This window comes from Cotesia glomerata, linkage group LG1 (genome assembly GCF_020080835.1).
Source record: "Cotesia glomerata isolate CgM1 linkage group LG1, MPM_Cglom_v2.3, whole genome shotgun sequence".
NCBI lineage: Eukaryota > Metazoa > Arthropoda > Insecta > Hymenoptera > Braconidae > Cotesia > Cotesia glomerata.
The window spans coordinates 37,101,819-37,118,496 of record NC_058158.1 but is presented as its reverse complement, the minus strand read 5'-3'; the positions used below and the strand labels follow the sequence as shown (position 1 = coordinate 37,118,496).

Sequence of the window (16,678 nt, the reverse complement as noted above, 5' to 3'; positions counted from 1 at the left end):
CACTTATTCCAACAAAATTAACTCTCTTGTTTTAAGAAATATGTATCTTGATCCAAGAAAATTTATTTAAGTCAAGAAAATCTTCTTGTTTTGAGAAAATTCAGCCTCTTGCTCCAAAAAATTAAATATAAAGATAGAAGTAAATTTTCATTAATATTTTTATTGATTAACATATCAAATGGGAAGATCAAATAATGTTGAATAATTTTTTTTTCATTTAATATGTATAATTGCACGCTAAAATAATATAAAATGGGTATCAAATATTCAAGACAAAAATTTTCTCAAGGTGAGAAAATTTTTTTCTCAGCTGAAGTAGGTGGCACTGCTTCCCTAAAGTATCTAAAAATGTTGATCAAATGTAAAAATTTATTGCATCAAGTATTTATGATAATTTGAATTAAGAAAAAATTACTTCCACCAAGAATAAAATTTCAAGAAAAATTTTTATTTCGGGCAACACAACTTCAGTCTTTCTTCAGGCACCTGAAAATTTTCTTGAGCCAAGAATTTTGTTCTCCAGTCAAGAAATTTTTCTTTCTGTGTAAGATTTTTCTTTAACACATTAGAGGTTTACACTCACATACACACACGCTGACAGGTATCCTCGTAAGAATATTAAGAACTAGTTCCTAGGACCTTAAATATGTGAAGATCAGATTAGAACTTGATTTTCGAAAACTGTCATGGAACCAATGACTCCCCGATTTTTTTTTTTTTTTAATCATTCATTTGTAAAGCGAGAACTTAAAAATTTAGAAAAAGTAATCGTAGATGTGAAAAAAAATTTATTACGATGCACAATGACGATAAAAATTACTGTAAGAAAAGTTAAAAAAAAAAATTTTTTTTGTTTTTTTAATTAAAAAATTTTTTTTTCTTTTAAATTGTAGGAAATGACGTTAAAATATATTTTAAGAAGTTGAAAGAGCTTTTTGGAAAAAAAAATTTCCTTACGAAATTTTGGGGGTACCCCATTTTGCCCCCTCCCCCCCCCCCCCAACCCTATTACAAATTTAAATTTTGAATTTCGATTAAATTGAACGTTTGATAAAGTGTAAATCGTTTGAGTTTCAATAAGTCGACAAGAGTTGATTACTAAGTAGCCAACACGCATAAGAAGTTGGCCATGACTCGTTTCCCTGATTCAATTTACATACTAGGATAACTTTAATTCACCATTTATTTACAGAGAATTTGAAAAAAATTTTTTTAAAACTCTGATTAATAATTTTTATTTTTCTATGAATCGACCATCAACTAAGATACGCCCCCACGGAAAAAATTTATAATTAGAGTATAAAAAAAATATATTTCATTTTATACACAAAATATATGTGAAATATATTTGAATTATATTCAAAATATACTTGCATATATTTTAAGTATATTTCAAATGTAAGCAAATTATATTCGGTTTACTGAACTTTTGGCCGTTTTTGGTATATGAGAAATATATTTCAAATAAAATTAAAATATATTATTAATATATTTATTATATATGATAAATATAAGTTATGGAATATAATCGAAATATATGAGAAATAAACTCACTGTATGTGAAAAATAAAAGTTGCTAAATATATTCGAATTATAATTTGTTTATATAACAAATATACGAAAATTATATTTGAAATATGTACTAAAATTTTAAATGTCTGAAATTTTTGGATGCACTAGAAACTGACCAGAACCATATATTTTAACTATAATTTCCATATATTTTCATTATACTTTTCATATAAAAAAATTATAATTCGGATATATTTTGAATATATTTTACAGTTTGTATTTTTCATACACAGTAAGTATATTTCTCATATGTTCCGGTTATATTTCATAACTTATATTTATCATATAAAATAAATACATTAATAATATATTTTACTTTTATTTGAAATATATTTCTCATATACCAAAAACGGCCAAAAGTTCAGTAAACCGAATATAATTTGCTTACATTTGAAATATACTTGGAATATATGCAAGTATATTTTGAATATAATTCAAATATATTTCACATATATTTTGGGTATAAAATGAAATACATTTTTTTTATATTCTATTTATAAATTTTTTTCGTGGAGGACGACAATACGTCACTCAATAAAAAATGAATCAGTAAAATAAATTGATAATATTCGATAATGTTTGAAGTAAAAATTGTGAATAAATGAAAAAATGAATGAAGGTTTATCAATAATTTAGAATTAACGCGAATCCTCGAGCTGCGGAAGCGCGTGAATAACTTTGAGAGTGAGTCACTGTTATCTAAGAACGTGTGGGTTTTGCATAAAATATGAGTATAAGCTTTAATAAGTGAGTTTATACGTGTGGTGGGTACAGTTGTTCCGAGTGAGAATTATATAGAGAGCAAATAGCTGAGAGTCGTTTGGCTAAATAAAGACTAAAAGAGTAAGAGTGTATGAGGATGTTGTGCGTGGAAAGGTATAACTATACACACAATTTAAGTGAGTGCAAAAGTGCCAGGAAGAAAAGGAAATGGCAAAAATAAAAGAGGAGCCAGAGATGACTGAGGCTGAAGATGAGGCCTCGGTTGTAAACTCAACGGTTGCCGCCCCGACAAAAAACCCAAATTGCCCGAAATAAGAGTTACGTATTATATAGTAGAGCCAAAGAAAAAGAACCACCGACTCTTTTGCTGCCTAAAAATATTATTATGAATTATAATATAATGATTTTATTATTTTTATATTCCTTGTAAATTAAGGATACATATTTTGCACGATTCATGATGCGAAGCCTAATACGTAGTCTAATTAATTTGCACACCATTTGATAGATCATTTAATGAAGATTAATTCTGTCACTAGTAAAAATCAATTTAAAATAATAGAACTAGAAAAAAATATCAAAATAGTTAAAAGAAAATTCGTGTCAATCAACTCAATTTTCTGTTATAAATATGATAACTTGCGTAAAAATTCATGAATTCAATCAGTTTTTTTTTTGTAATAGCTTGGCATTCCCTTTGCGGAGCCAAGGCATATATATATAGCCAAGCCATAATTTATAGCTAAATTTGTCATTAAAGACAAATTTGGAAACTGGGGAAATAAAGGATAAAGGGGGGGAGGAGGGACCTTACTCAGTAGGAATTTTTCGGTAACCGAAAAAATAATTCAAACAGCCCAGACCGGGACTCGAACCCGGATCATTTGGTTACGCGCCAAAGGCTCTACCAGTTAAGCTATCCGAGACATCGTCCGTAACTACCATTCCGTCACCTAATAAGACCTACCGAGTAATAAACACCACCGTCCATCTTACGGTAAAGAGCCATAATTTATAGCTAAATTTGTCATTAAAGACAAATTTGGAAACTGGGGAATCTATATTGGAGATGGTAATCTTATTTAATGTTGTTTATTTGTTATTAACGAAAAACTAAAATTAATAAAAAAAAATCCGTCTTTAGTGCGCATGATCAGTTTAAAATACCGCGCGAAACTTTAAATGAAAAAATAAATAAAAAAGGAAATTGTATTTAAAAGTATTTAAAAAAAAAAGTAGCAAACAAGAAAAAATAGTAAATTGCAAAAGTAATATTTAAATAAAAAAAAAAATAACATTTAAAATAAAATTAAAAAAAAATATTCTTCCAGAACATTAACTATTTTTTTTTTATTTACCAATCGAATGAGCATTATAAGTCGTGCACTTTTCGATTTACCAAACTTTTTTTTTTTTAATTGGAAAATGTTGAAATGAATTGATTATAAATGAAAAAATTTAGTATGGTAATGTAGGTATTGAGGTGCTGCCAATTATTGTTGCAAATTGCAACAAAGATAAATATTGATAAAGGTTAAAGAAGGATATATTAGTTGGATAGTAAGTGTGTATAAATATAAATGAGTTTCTCGATGATTCATAAAATCTATGTAAGAGTTTGTATACGGCATGGTATGCGCGAGATATCACAATAGCTGAAGCTGAGGAATCAAACTAGCCTATTAAGACTAGCGCTGAATTATAACGTGGTTACAGTACGCGTGTTTAGCTCACCAACATAACAGTCTGAGAGGGAGATTACAATATACAATATACATTTATATTGTTGATTGATAAAGTTGTGTGAGTGTACTAATGTACGAGGTTGTATTTGGTTGTGTGTACACTAGTGGTTGCGACACTACCCGGCGAGCCGAATAAATTATAGCTTATGGCTTTGCAAGAGCAACGTTCTCTCCCTTATATTGTCTCTCTGCTGGCTAGTCATCAAGCCTCGGAGATCATTTGAATATTCTCATCGTAAGTTTATTTTTCTATAAATAGACGGTCTGATCATTTTTATTGATAACTTTTCTAATCAATCATTTATTAATCAAGTTTAATTTAGAAAAAAATGATTTTTAATTTTATTTTAATTATTTTCATGATAAAAATGTAATAGTCTAATTGATGTTGGATAAAATTAATATTAAAAAAGCAATTCTCATAAAAGCGATATCATTTGAGATAATTTTAATTTAATTATTAAATTATGTTTGAATGATAATTATAATTAAGCATGTTAATACTGATGGATAATGGTTTGTATTAAATTTCAGTATACGTAATAATATTTTTTATCTTCCTAATAACTTGATACATAAATCTAATTAACTTATGCGTTAATTATATATATCATTATAATTATAAAATAAGTAATAAAATTATTCCGAGGGAAAAAAAAAAAAAAAAAAAAAAAAAAAAAACAAAATTGACAAAATCCACACTGATAGAAGAATTTGTTTATAGTTAAAAATATTTATTAATATTTAATAAATCATTTATTAAAGACCACTTTTTAGTCCTTAACAAATATTTCTTAGTATTTAAAAAGATTTATTAATATTTAATAAATGAACATCAGATTTATTAAATACAAACAAATCATTTTAAATAAATGATTTATTAAATATTAACAAATATTTTTAACTATAAACAAATCCTTTTATCAATGGAGGATAACAAAGAATTATCGATCGTCATGTCAGGATTCGTCCACCCTCACGTCAATTCCACAAGGACAAATGTATTATGTGAAACCCCTTTAGACCCACAAAACCATATAACATATAACAGAGACACCAGACAGAATTTTCCTGTATAAATTACCACAGCATATTATTTTTCCAGCTTCTTTTGTAATTCCCACGTATTCATCAGACTTTTTCGCCCCCGCACTATTATTCCTGATGTCATTTACTTGCAAGTTGATACATATCACTTCGGCTGAGTGATTCGTGGTTAACAATATCATTAATCTTGTAGCTTTTCTCTTTCTCTCGGATATAATATGCATTAGTGGTTGGATAATTTATTTATTTTATGTATGGAAATATAATATTGGATGAAAATTATGCGAAAAATCGGAATATCAAACATTCTCGCATTTATTTCTCTATAAATTAATGTTAGTCACGCCTACGACTTACAATCGCTTCCCGCATCTCAAGCGGAAGCATAATTCGATATACAAAACATTTGCATGTGTGGATATAATTCCCGTGAAAATTACAAGTGATAACATTGTTGTCTGTTCGCTCTTCTAATAATCCGAAGCAATAAAACAGTCATTTTTCCTGATGGATAAATTATTAAACAATAAAAATAGGCAATAAATATTATCTGTCAGAAAAAAAGGATCAAGTGGCTATAAAATAATAAAAAAAAAAAAAAAACTTAGTATCGCGTGATAAGTGTATAAACGAATTACTTGAGCCGACGAAGCGTTAACAATGCCAGCGCTTTTATAATGACAATCGTCATTTCGGAAGCAAAAGAAAAAAATTCGAGAGTGTGAGAATCCAGCGAATTTTATTCAAACAAAAATAAAGATAAAACAAAATAAATGATGATATAATAGTAATAATAATAATAATGATAAAATAAAAGACGAGTCTTGAGTATGAGATTTTAAGAAATATGTGTTAATGTTAATAGTGTATAGATTAATAAATAGTAGCAATTTAATATTTTAAAAGATGAATAATTATTATAAAGTAGTCTGTCAGCTATAGTAAAACGATATAATATTTAGAGATTTAACTATTTAGAGATTTAAATTACATAATATAATAACAACAATAATCAAAACGCAAGATCCTTTGACTCCCTTAAAAGTTTTAAATCTTAAGAAGAAGCCGGTCCTGGTGAACTAGAATTAAAAAACAATGCGCTCGTGGACTTTGATCGATGGATATAGACGAATCACGTCTGTGAAAGCCAATTAATCCTTTAGTTAAATTAATATTGCTCCGCCTTAACAGGTAATATCATAATAACCAAATAAAATACCTCGTGTATGATACATACATTGCATTACGTCCGTGAACTTTGTGAATTTAATTTATGCGCAATTTTTTTTTTTTTTTTAAGACGTTTTTTTATTTAATACCGACAATTATCGCGCGGCGATAATTACCAGCGATTTCAAAAGTCAATTAAAATTAATATGTAATAACTATTTTTTAAACAGAATGTCTCAATTAAGCGGAGTCTCAATCAAAAATATTTAAAAATAATATTATCGAGGTGTGTGATGTAAAATTTAATAGAGATGATATAAAAATAAAAATGTTTAATATAATAATAATAATAAAGGACTATTATTATTACAAGAGAAGAGTGAAGACGGATGGAAGTAAGACATGTAACTCTCTCTAAGGAGGCATTACACTGTGCTTTATCAAAAGTACTCATCGTGCCGTATCCGGATTCAAATTACGCTTGGTGCTTGCGCTTATGTTTATTTATCCAGTTATTAAAAGTACATTAAGGCCAGACCTTAATTATGCGAGGATGTGGAACACGCATGGCACCCGCTGTTGTTCTTGTTGTTGTTGTTGTTGTATTATAAAACTAAACCCTTACAAGATACAGTTGACTGTCTACATACTCATATTTATGCAAGTGTTTATATTGTTTAACGCCTATAAAAATAAAAGTTAAGAATTAAACCACAAAGAATAATAATGGAAGAGGAGCTCTGTAAATAAATATAAAAGAAATATATTTAATCGAGGTGTTAGCTGCTACCAAATGATATATGCCTACTTCTTATTTCTATTCACTCTTCTCTATTTTACAGATGACTTTTCGACTGTATATTATGCTTCAGTTCTTTTATAACCACCACCGCTCCAAAGAAAGTTACGGAAAGAATTATAAATGTCTATGAGAGACAACAAATGAGATCTTAATTGAGAGCCAGCTCATCACTAATGAAATATTTTATGCTTTCAATTCTTTTTTATATTATTTCTATTATATACTTTGAAAATTTTTTAGGTTATTCAACAAATTATTTTTATTTTTATATTACAAGTTTCAGTTTCTTTTTTGTTTTTTAATTACAGAAATTTTATTTGGAAATGCAGAGTCATTTTGTAATTGCACGTGAAAGTGATGATTTATTTTTTTTATATAAAAAATATTTAAATAATTTATTTAAAAACTTAAAATAAATTTTTTCAATCAATTTAATTAAAATTTTAATAAATACTTTGCACCAAATTGTCATCCGTAATAAAATAAAATAAAAAATTAACTAAACAAATCAATCTGTACCCAGACGATTAAAGATTGAAAGTATTGTATAATCTTATTAATAAATAATTGCGTAACTAATGCACATTTACCACAGTTAATTAATCTCAAGCATTTCCCTGTAATAATACTGAATTCTTCACCTTTTAATTCTAAACTGCAATTGAAATATAGTGTTTATCTGTTTGCTATTAACTATCACTCGGTTTACTCTCCTTTAGATCTTTAACGTTTTTTTAATAATTTTTTTATCTCACTCTAGTTGTACGTAATAAGTCACATCCGTCTGCGTCTGTACGTTACGGCCGTAATAGTTGTGTGAAAAAAGAGCGAGAGTGTTGTGTGTAAAAAAAAAAAAAAAAACATTATTTTCACCGCAGAAAGTAACGACGTCGCGGTTGCGTGAAATTTGCATATCGAGCATGTGGCATGCGACGAGTAGACAGTACAGTGTCCGTATTCGTAATCGTAACAGTAATAGCACATAACAACACCAATACTAATATAAATAAGAAATACTAAATACAAGGTAAAAGGTAGTGGATAGAATAGAGCGTGCCGTGACGCGAGAAAGGAAATTCATGCAGGATGCGCGCATTGTGTATACACTGTCAGGGTAAAACCACAATGACCAGCTACGAGAAATGATCGGTTGTGCGAGAGAGTCAGCTTACAGGCGAACGCTTCCGTACTGTCACGCCAAATTTACTTTCTTTTAGTCTTACCTTTGTTTTTTGTTCAATTAATAAAATATATAACAAGTTATATTGATAACAATTAATTATTTAGTCAATTCAATTTTTTATTTATTAAATATCACTCACTTTCTTTTATATAATTAATTTAACTTTTTAACAGCAATAATATTAAATTTTAATTCTTAATGTTTATATACGAGCTCATTATATCTTTTAGTTGTAGCTTTAATGCAGCAAAAGTGAAATTCACTTATTATATTGTCTAATAAATTATTTATTATCAAACAAATCTAGATTAATATTATTTACATTTTCAAAAGCGTTTAATAAATATTTTCTATTTATTTATTATTCTTATAATTATTAAAATTAAAAAGAAAATTATTTTTTAAATAAAAATTGGAGCAATTTTTTTAGAAATAAAATTCCAGAGAGTACAAAAGAATAAAAAGGTGATGAGTAAAAAAAATAGACAAGTAATGAGTAGCGACAATGGCAAACGGTATAAACTATAAAATTTCTCTTATTATGTAGGTATAAAATTAAAAATAATTTAACCGTTTAAAATAATGGTGGATAAAAAAAGAGTCTTTTGAATTAGTAAAATACTAACACGTAACAATGATCAAATGATTGCCAAATCGTGTTCGAAGGTGTTTCCATGACTCTTGGCCTCGAAGTCTTTTGTTCTCTCGCCTCATTAGGCTAGCTCTTACTTGACTCTGGTATTGGAATGCGAGTGGCAATGAGGAACGTATCAAAAGGGTATACACTGTATTTATATTTATATAAAAGAATTGAATAAAATATATATCCGCAAGGATTAGCTATGAGTTTACTTTTCGCAATAAACTTGGAATCCAAAGTGTTTTCCTGTCCTCACATTCTTAAACAATGACCCAAAGGGTACTGTCGATAAAATATACTATTGTCTATATATATATATATTGTATCAATTTTTCAATACATATCATATATATGTACATACTCAATGCTGAAATATATCGAAGCAAGTCTCACGAGTTAGATTTCGATCTAACATACTCACATGTGCATAATTCCTGTAGTTGGCGCGCAACAACACGCATTTTTATCATATATGACATACCTTTACAACTCGACAGTTTATACAGCACAGAGGATTTTAAATTCTTATTATAATAGAGAGTCCCATAATAACCCATACAAAAAAAATTATTCTTATTAAATTAATATTTTGAAACAAATATAGCTTTATGATAAATTCAATACAAAGTTATTTTAATTCCATGAAATTTGACTCATTGTTTTTATTATAAAGTCATATTTATTTTAAAATTTGAATTTCATTTAAAATCATAATAAATAATTTTTTATTTGCAAAAAAAATTATTCTTATAAATTTTATTATTAAATTAATATTTTGAAGCAAATATGGCTTTATAATGAATTCAATACAAAATTATTTTAATTCCAAAAAATTTTACTAATTGTTTTTATTATAAAGTCATATTTATTTTAAAATTTGAATTTCATTTAAAATCATAATAAATAATTTTTTATTTGCAAAAAAAATTATTCTTATTATAAATTTTATTATTAAATTAATATTTTGAAGCAAATATGGCTTTATAATGAATTCAATACAAAATTATTTTAATTCTATGAAATTTGACTCATTGTTTTCATTATAAAGTCATATTTGTTTCAAAATTTGAATTTCATTTAAAATTTAAAAAAAAACATTAAATTCTACTCACTTTTATTTCCAAGCAATTTTATAAAATAATTAAATTATTTTTACAATAAAATTACTTTTTTAAAAAATATAATTAAGGATAAAATATATCTTACAAATGAAAATTTTTTCCTTACAGGAGAATCATTAAAATAAATTTTGTTCAAATGCATAATAAAATTTTCCTCATTAGTTTCATAATGTCTCTGTAAATTATAACAAGTTGTATGCAACCTAGGGCTTGCAAAAAATATATTTGTGTTCCAGCACAATAACATTGCAAATTACAATAAAAATTTTCCCAACGGCAGCGGTGGTAAAAAATTAATTATCAAATAGGCATTACCTTTATATTTGTATATATAATAAATACAATAAACAAGCATCACTTAGTTACTTACAATAATACGGTGTATGTTATAACGTTAAATAAGTAGCGAGTAGTGAGCAGTGAGCAGTGAGTGTTAGCGATCTTTCTCAACAACGACAGCAAAGCAATCCATTCCCCCCGTTTATAGGATTAGCATGCGATATCCAAATACGGATGGTCGGCTCACCTGCACCATACCTCGGCAGAGCCAACAATCCAATGAATATGGTAATTTTCATCATTTATCCGGTTCGCAAATGCTCACAAGTTTTCCTTGAGGTCCTTGAAATGATATTCACCGCGCTACAACCGAGCCGCAGAACTATACCAATATACAATTATATATAAGATATAATATATCCATACATATGCAACGTACTCATCATTACACTAATGCATACATATTATATACAAACAATTATAAAACATGACAACCAGCTCGAAGCTCCAACGAATATACATATGAGTGTTGGTTATTAAAACTTAACGGGCATATTGTAATAAAGCAAATGGAAATCGTTAATTTACCTATTAAGCGAATTATTCCTTTCTATGCATATACCAAGGCTGCTAAATAATTTTATATTAAATATTATATATCTATAAAGGACTTGATTTTTCTCACGGCGATTTGAAACAAAGTATGAGAACGCATTAAACTAAATTATCTCATAAAATAATTTAATATATAATATAAAGATTATTGAAAATGATAATAGAAGGATAAATGTATGCAGAAATGTATAAGAGATATTGTTGTTGAGGAATCGGGCGCGTGGCAATCTGGTAGGTAAACCCTCTACTCACAATAGTGAGCCCTACATCCTACATGTTCTACATCCTGAATGTTTAAAGAAAGAGTAAAGAGAAAAGTCGGTCGCGTGTCGCGGTGATTTGTCGGATAGGGATTGTGTAGGACTCGGCGATACCAAGGGACAAGGGAGAAGGGTTGCCGTATACCTGGAGCCACCTCTGGCGCCCAAATAGACAATAACACACAGCTCACAAAAGTTTCAGGCACACATATGTATGTAAGAGGAAAGGTTGATGATGAGATGAGGATCCAGAGAAGAAAAGGAGAAGCCAGTTTAGCTTCAGCCAGTAGTTTAACCTGAAAAAAACTAAAATAAAAGGGAGAAAGAGATAAGAGGTCGCCACGTGACCCTATTCGTTTCTTATTGGAATCCGAGGGCAACCTGACCTATCCAAGGTGAGATTTATCCACCGGCTTTACCTGCGTTCTACCAACATGTTACTGTGTCTACACGTTCTTCACAACACACCCACACACCCACACACCACCGCACCACAAATCTTATCTACTCTCTTTTTATCTCACCCTTTTTTCATCCCTGGATTTTCTTTTCTTTTTTTTTTATCACGAGCCACCATCTTTATTTATTTGTTTTCTTGTCGTCATTACCGCGGCTAATCATTTGAGACGTTTTCAAGATCTTAGCCTATGTTGGGTAAAGAAATTTTATATTTTTATTTATTTATTTATCTATATTATTAAGAGAATAAGCGAAAATTTGTATTTATATGATAAAATGGGTTCTTATGGTTAAATTTGGTATCGTTGGAAAGATCTTGACCTAGAGTTGTACCTTTTCAAGGTTTCATATCATTCTCACCCATAGTCAATTTATGATGATAATTATTTAGGCTGCATTAGAAAATACTCTATCTTTAGATACATAATTAAAAAATGACCTTGTATCTTGTGAAATATTGACATTTTTAAAGATATAAGCTCATCCCGATGTTACACTCATCAAAACCTTTCATTTGAGTACCCACATCAATTTTTCATATATTTATATATATATGAATATATGAAAAATATATCAAAATGCATGTGGGTACTTAAATAAGTACAATGCAATTTAATAAAAGTCATTATTTTCTAAAGCAAAATTTTATTTATTTATAGTTTACAAGTCACGGCAGTTACATATAGTGACTGCAAGGTTGCTAGTAAATTATTAATTAAGAAATGCATTAATAAATTTTCTGAAAAATAATTAATATTAATTCCTTGTGCAATATGGGCGCTAAAATTTCGGGAATCAGGAGCAGGTATTACGCAAGAATTCTCAAAAGAAGCCTCGGGTGTTCTGCATAAAGGAGATGTCGTGGTCGTGATATATATTTTAAAATTCTGAGAAATTAGTAACTAACCCCGCTGGCATTCTATAATTCGAGGACGTGACCAAGAGCTTCCGGAATAAAAAAAAAGCAGGCCTTTTGTAGTTTAGTTATAGTTTATGTATATAACCAGGGGGAATATGTAAGTAGGTCGGCGCAGTCTGATTACAGGTTACCTTAATTACCTGGTACGATGGTGGATGATCTATGATGTATCAACCCAAAAGTTGGCTCTATACTCTATACTCTATACTCTATCTAAGGCGCTTTTAAGCATTTTAACATTCGACAAGTCATCTTTTCTTTTTATTTCTACCGAGGCTCTTATGAACTAACCGACCGACGGAAAGGATAGGCAGGATCTGTCTTCTCTCTTTTGTCTTCTTTCTTCAAATATATTTTATAACCAAATAAGAAATACTATTCATCGGCTACACGTGAATCGGGCTCATACTCTTCACTTATATACCGGCAATATTCAAAAATATAAAATAAAACAAACACTTCCGGCAGAATCTTGCTTTACTCGGATGTGTTAATATTACATACCGCGTTATCTTGGACGCAGCCAAGCCTTGGTTTTTCGAGTGACGTGGACGCGAAACGTCAACCCGCGCAGGTCAATAACGTCTTCGTCTTATGTATAGATAGAGAATAATATTAAACATACATTAAAAAATTTATTAAAATTTTAATTTGAATTTTAAGATTGGGTTTATTAAAAATTATAAAATTCAAAAATTGTAAAAATAAAATTTTTTGGTTAAATTAAACAAAAGTTTTTCTTTGTGATTAATGGAAGAATTTTTTAACAAAGTATATAATTTTTTGAAAGGCTAACGAAAACTGTGAAATGAAGACTAAAGATGACTAAGCTTGAAATTAAACCATTAAATGATATTTTAGTTTTTTTATTTTTCGAATCATAGGAATCTATTTGAATTTTTTTTCTTAACATAATATTAAAAATATAGTTTTAATTTAGTCGTATTTGCAAAATCATCATAGACTCATAGACTGTTAGGTATTAAAATCATTTGCTGGATATATATAATACGTGAAAATAAGATGACTAAGCAACGAATATGATTATACCGAATGGTTATTACCATCTTTTATGCTATATCTAGACATATATTAGTAATTATGTTCATTATCTTGTACTATAATATCCTACGCCATTAAAATAATGTTATAATAATTTAAATAGTCGATTGTACCAGTCTCCTACGATGTAATAAGTTGTGTAAAATTATCAAAAAAACAAAAAAAAAAAAAAAAAAAAAAAGAAGAATGTAAATAAATAATAATCTTATTAAAACAATAGAAATTCATATTTAGAATTCAGATGATCTTTACTCAACTTGGAGTCGTTTAAAATAAAACACCGTTCAAACAAACTTAATTACATGATAAACATCATTTATTAGTCATCTAACTATATGCTAGTTTTAAATGTATCACATTTCAGTGTAACAAGACCGCGTGAAAAAAGACATAAATCTTTGCTTAATAAATATCAAAAAAAGGTAAGAAAAAATTTTTAATGACAACGTCCGTCAAAAGATTAAAGAGTTATACTGTTAATACACTTTTGTCACAATGTTAACAATCTGAAACAATAACCGGAAGTTTGTAGAGTATATTTTCTTAATTTTTTTTTTTCGTAAACCAAAATCTAAAAAATCTTAAAAAATTTTCTCCCAACTGTATATTGAAGACAATACAAATAATATAATGACAAGTACAGTAATGATATCATTATTATATTATCTAAATGATGATAATTTCATGTACATTTATAAAATATATATTTAATAGTTGTAGATATCGTATCAGTATTTGCAGTATTTTTAAAATCTTTACAAATGCACAGTAAATTTTAAAAATAAATTATGTATCAATGTTAAAAAAAGATAAATATATGATTAATATTTTTAATAAAATTTTAATCCAGGTCTACGTGTATGTTCTCAGAATAAACATCGATTATTATTTATTTATTTAGTAGGAATGACTATCAACACTTGACTATTTGCTCAATCATATTTGCCTTTATGAGAAAGAGTGAGAAATTTTTTTTCTTTTTATATACTTGGATATTATATTATATTATCCGGCTGATAGCAGCGCGTGTCTTTCGTCAAGCATGAAAAGTTATTATCAGTTTTATTTATATTAGTATATGATTGAAATAATGATTAATAATAATGGACTAAAGTGCTATACAAGTCACACCTTATTAACTTAATTATGAAACCTAATAGATATCGTTATTTCGTTAAGGTTAATGCATATTCTGTAAATGTATTAATTAATATCTTTTTTCGTTATAATGACACCCTTTTAACTATTAAATTTACATTAAACACCCCGAGGCGCCGAATTAAAGCAAGAAAAATAAAAATTACTTATATTTACTGGGCGACAATGAAGTTTAAATATAAATTTGTTTCAATTTTGTTGCTTCAGATTGCTCAATTCCATTTAAATATCAAAAACTAACACCGGAATAATTTAATAATGTTTTTATCATTTAATGGATCACATTAAAATTACTTTACGTAGGTGTCAATCATAATAATAGTACTAATGAACTTTTATTTCTATATCTTAATGAATTTAATTAAAACACTTAATTATGTATTGATTTGATTGAAGTTTTCATTTAAGGAAATACACTTAAAAAAATTATATCATGTTTATTATTATGATAAAATCTTCCAATACGCCAAAATTTTTCGTCAATAATTGGTCAGCATTTCTATTACTTAATTTATTAAATACTAGAAATTTCAATAGCGCGCTACGCGCGCGCCTAAATTTTAACCAATAATGAATCGAGGCCTGTTTTTTGCGAGTTTCGACCTTTGACTAACTTCAAGACTTTCATCTATTTTATAATATAGGATAAAATATGCAATAAAATTAAAATAAAAAAAAACTTACCATTTTCAGCACCCCTCAAAGGACCCGAAGGACTACCACCAGTAGACACTCCCTCATCTTCACTGGCGCTGGTGCTAGCCTCACTGGGGCTGTTACTTCTTCTAGCACTGTTTACAATCTTAACAGCGGCACCCGTGGTATTGTTATTGTCATGCATCTTGCCCTGGAGTCTATCATGAATGGTTTGAACGCGGGAATGGAGCCTCTGCTGCTGCATGGAGCCAACAGAGAAGTCCAGGGGCTGATCAACGTCTGACTGAGCAGGTTGTTGCTGCTGCTGAGTTTGGGATTGCTGCTGAGCGGTTTGAGCCTGAACCTGAGCCTGAAGCCTCTGGACCTGGCTGGGAATGATGCTCTGGACCTGGCTGGGCTGGGAGATGGGAGACATTTCTTGGTCCTGATGAACGCTGCTGGGTGGACTCCACCACTGGTGTCCACTTTGAATGAGCCTCCAGGCGTCGATATTGTTGTTGTTGTTGTTGTTGTTGGTGGGACTGCTGGTCTGCTTGCCCTGGTGCTTTTGCTGGGCTGCCTGCTGCTGTGCCTGGTGCTGCTGGGCGATTGCGACTTCCATCAGGTTGTTGTTCTCCAACAAGTGCATGCTGGGTGTTTGTGTCATCGACGTGGGCAGGACAAACGGACCAAGTGACGAGGGACTGGCGTCGCTCGATGGACGACGGGCTGATTGCAAGGATTGTTGATGCTGTTGCTGCTGGTGCTGCTGCTGCTGCTGCTGCTGCTGTTGGAAGAGCTGGTGCTGCGAACTCGAAGGAACGACAACAGCTGGAGGAATTTGGCGGACGGATCGGGCAGCTTCCGCGACCCACCGGCGCACCGTTTCACTGTCGAGTCCCGCCAGCCCTGCAGACTTTATCTTTGACTGTCCGCCTGGTGATAAACCCTTCTCGGTTATCAGACCGGAAAAAGTCAAGACCCCGGTACCCGCCACCGCGATTCTGGAATCCAAGACCCTGCCGCAAGTAGTCGAGGTAACTGATCCAATTTATTTAACAATGTTCCGTCAATTATCTCTTAAACATTTCTTAAAAGTATCCAATAATATTTCCACTTAGAATAATTACAACCACCAACAATATTTCACGATAAGTTTCAATATCTCAGCACTGTAAAAAAAATAATTTCCGTCACTCACGTCTCACGATAAATAGAAACCTGCACGATCTTCCACGCACTGTCATCCTTTATTGTCATAAATTGAGTACACAACATCACGCGCCA

The 16,678-nt window shown here is 29.6% G+C and overlaps 1 protein-coding gene across 1 annotated transcript in view; it reads right to left on the bottom strand.

Annotated features, from left to right (window-relative positions):
* Positions 1-16,154, bottom strand: part of LOC123261850 (POU domain, class 2, transcription factor 1-like) — a 75,950-nt gene extending 59,796 nt beyond the window's left edge. Inside the window, exon 1 of the mRNA XM_044723710.1 lies at positions 15,440-16,154. Within this exon, the coding sequence (XP_044579645.1) occupies positions 15,440-16,058 (619 nt within the window). The 5' untranslated portion in view covers positions 16,059-16,154. The remainder of the gene's footprint in view (positions 1-15,439) is intronic.
* Between the last annotated feature and the right edge of the window lie 524 nt (positions 16,155-16,678).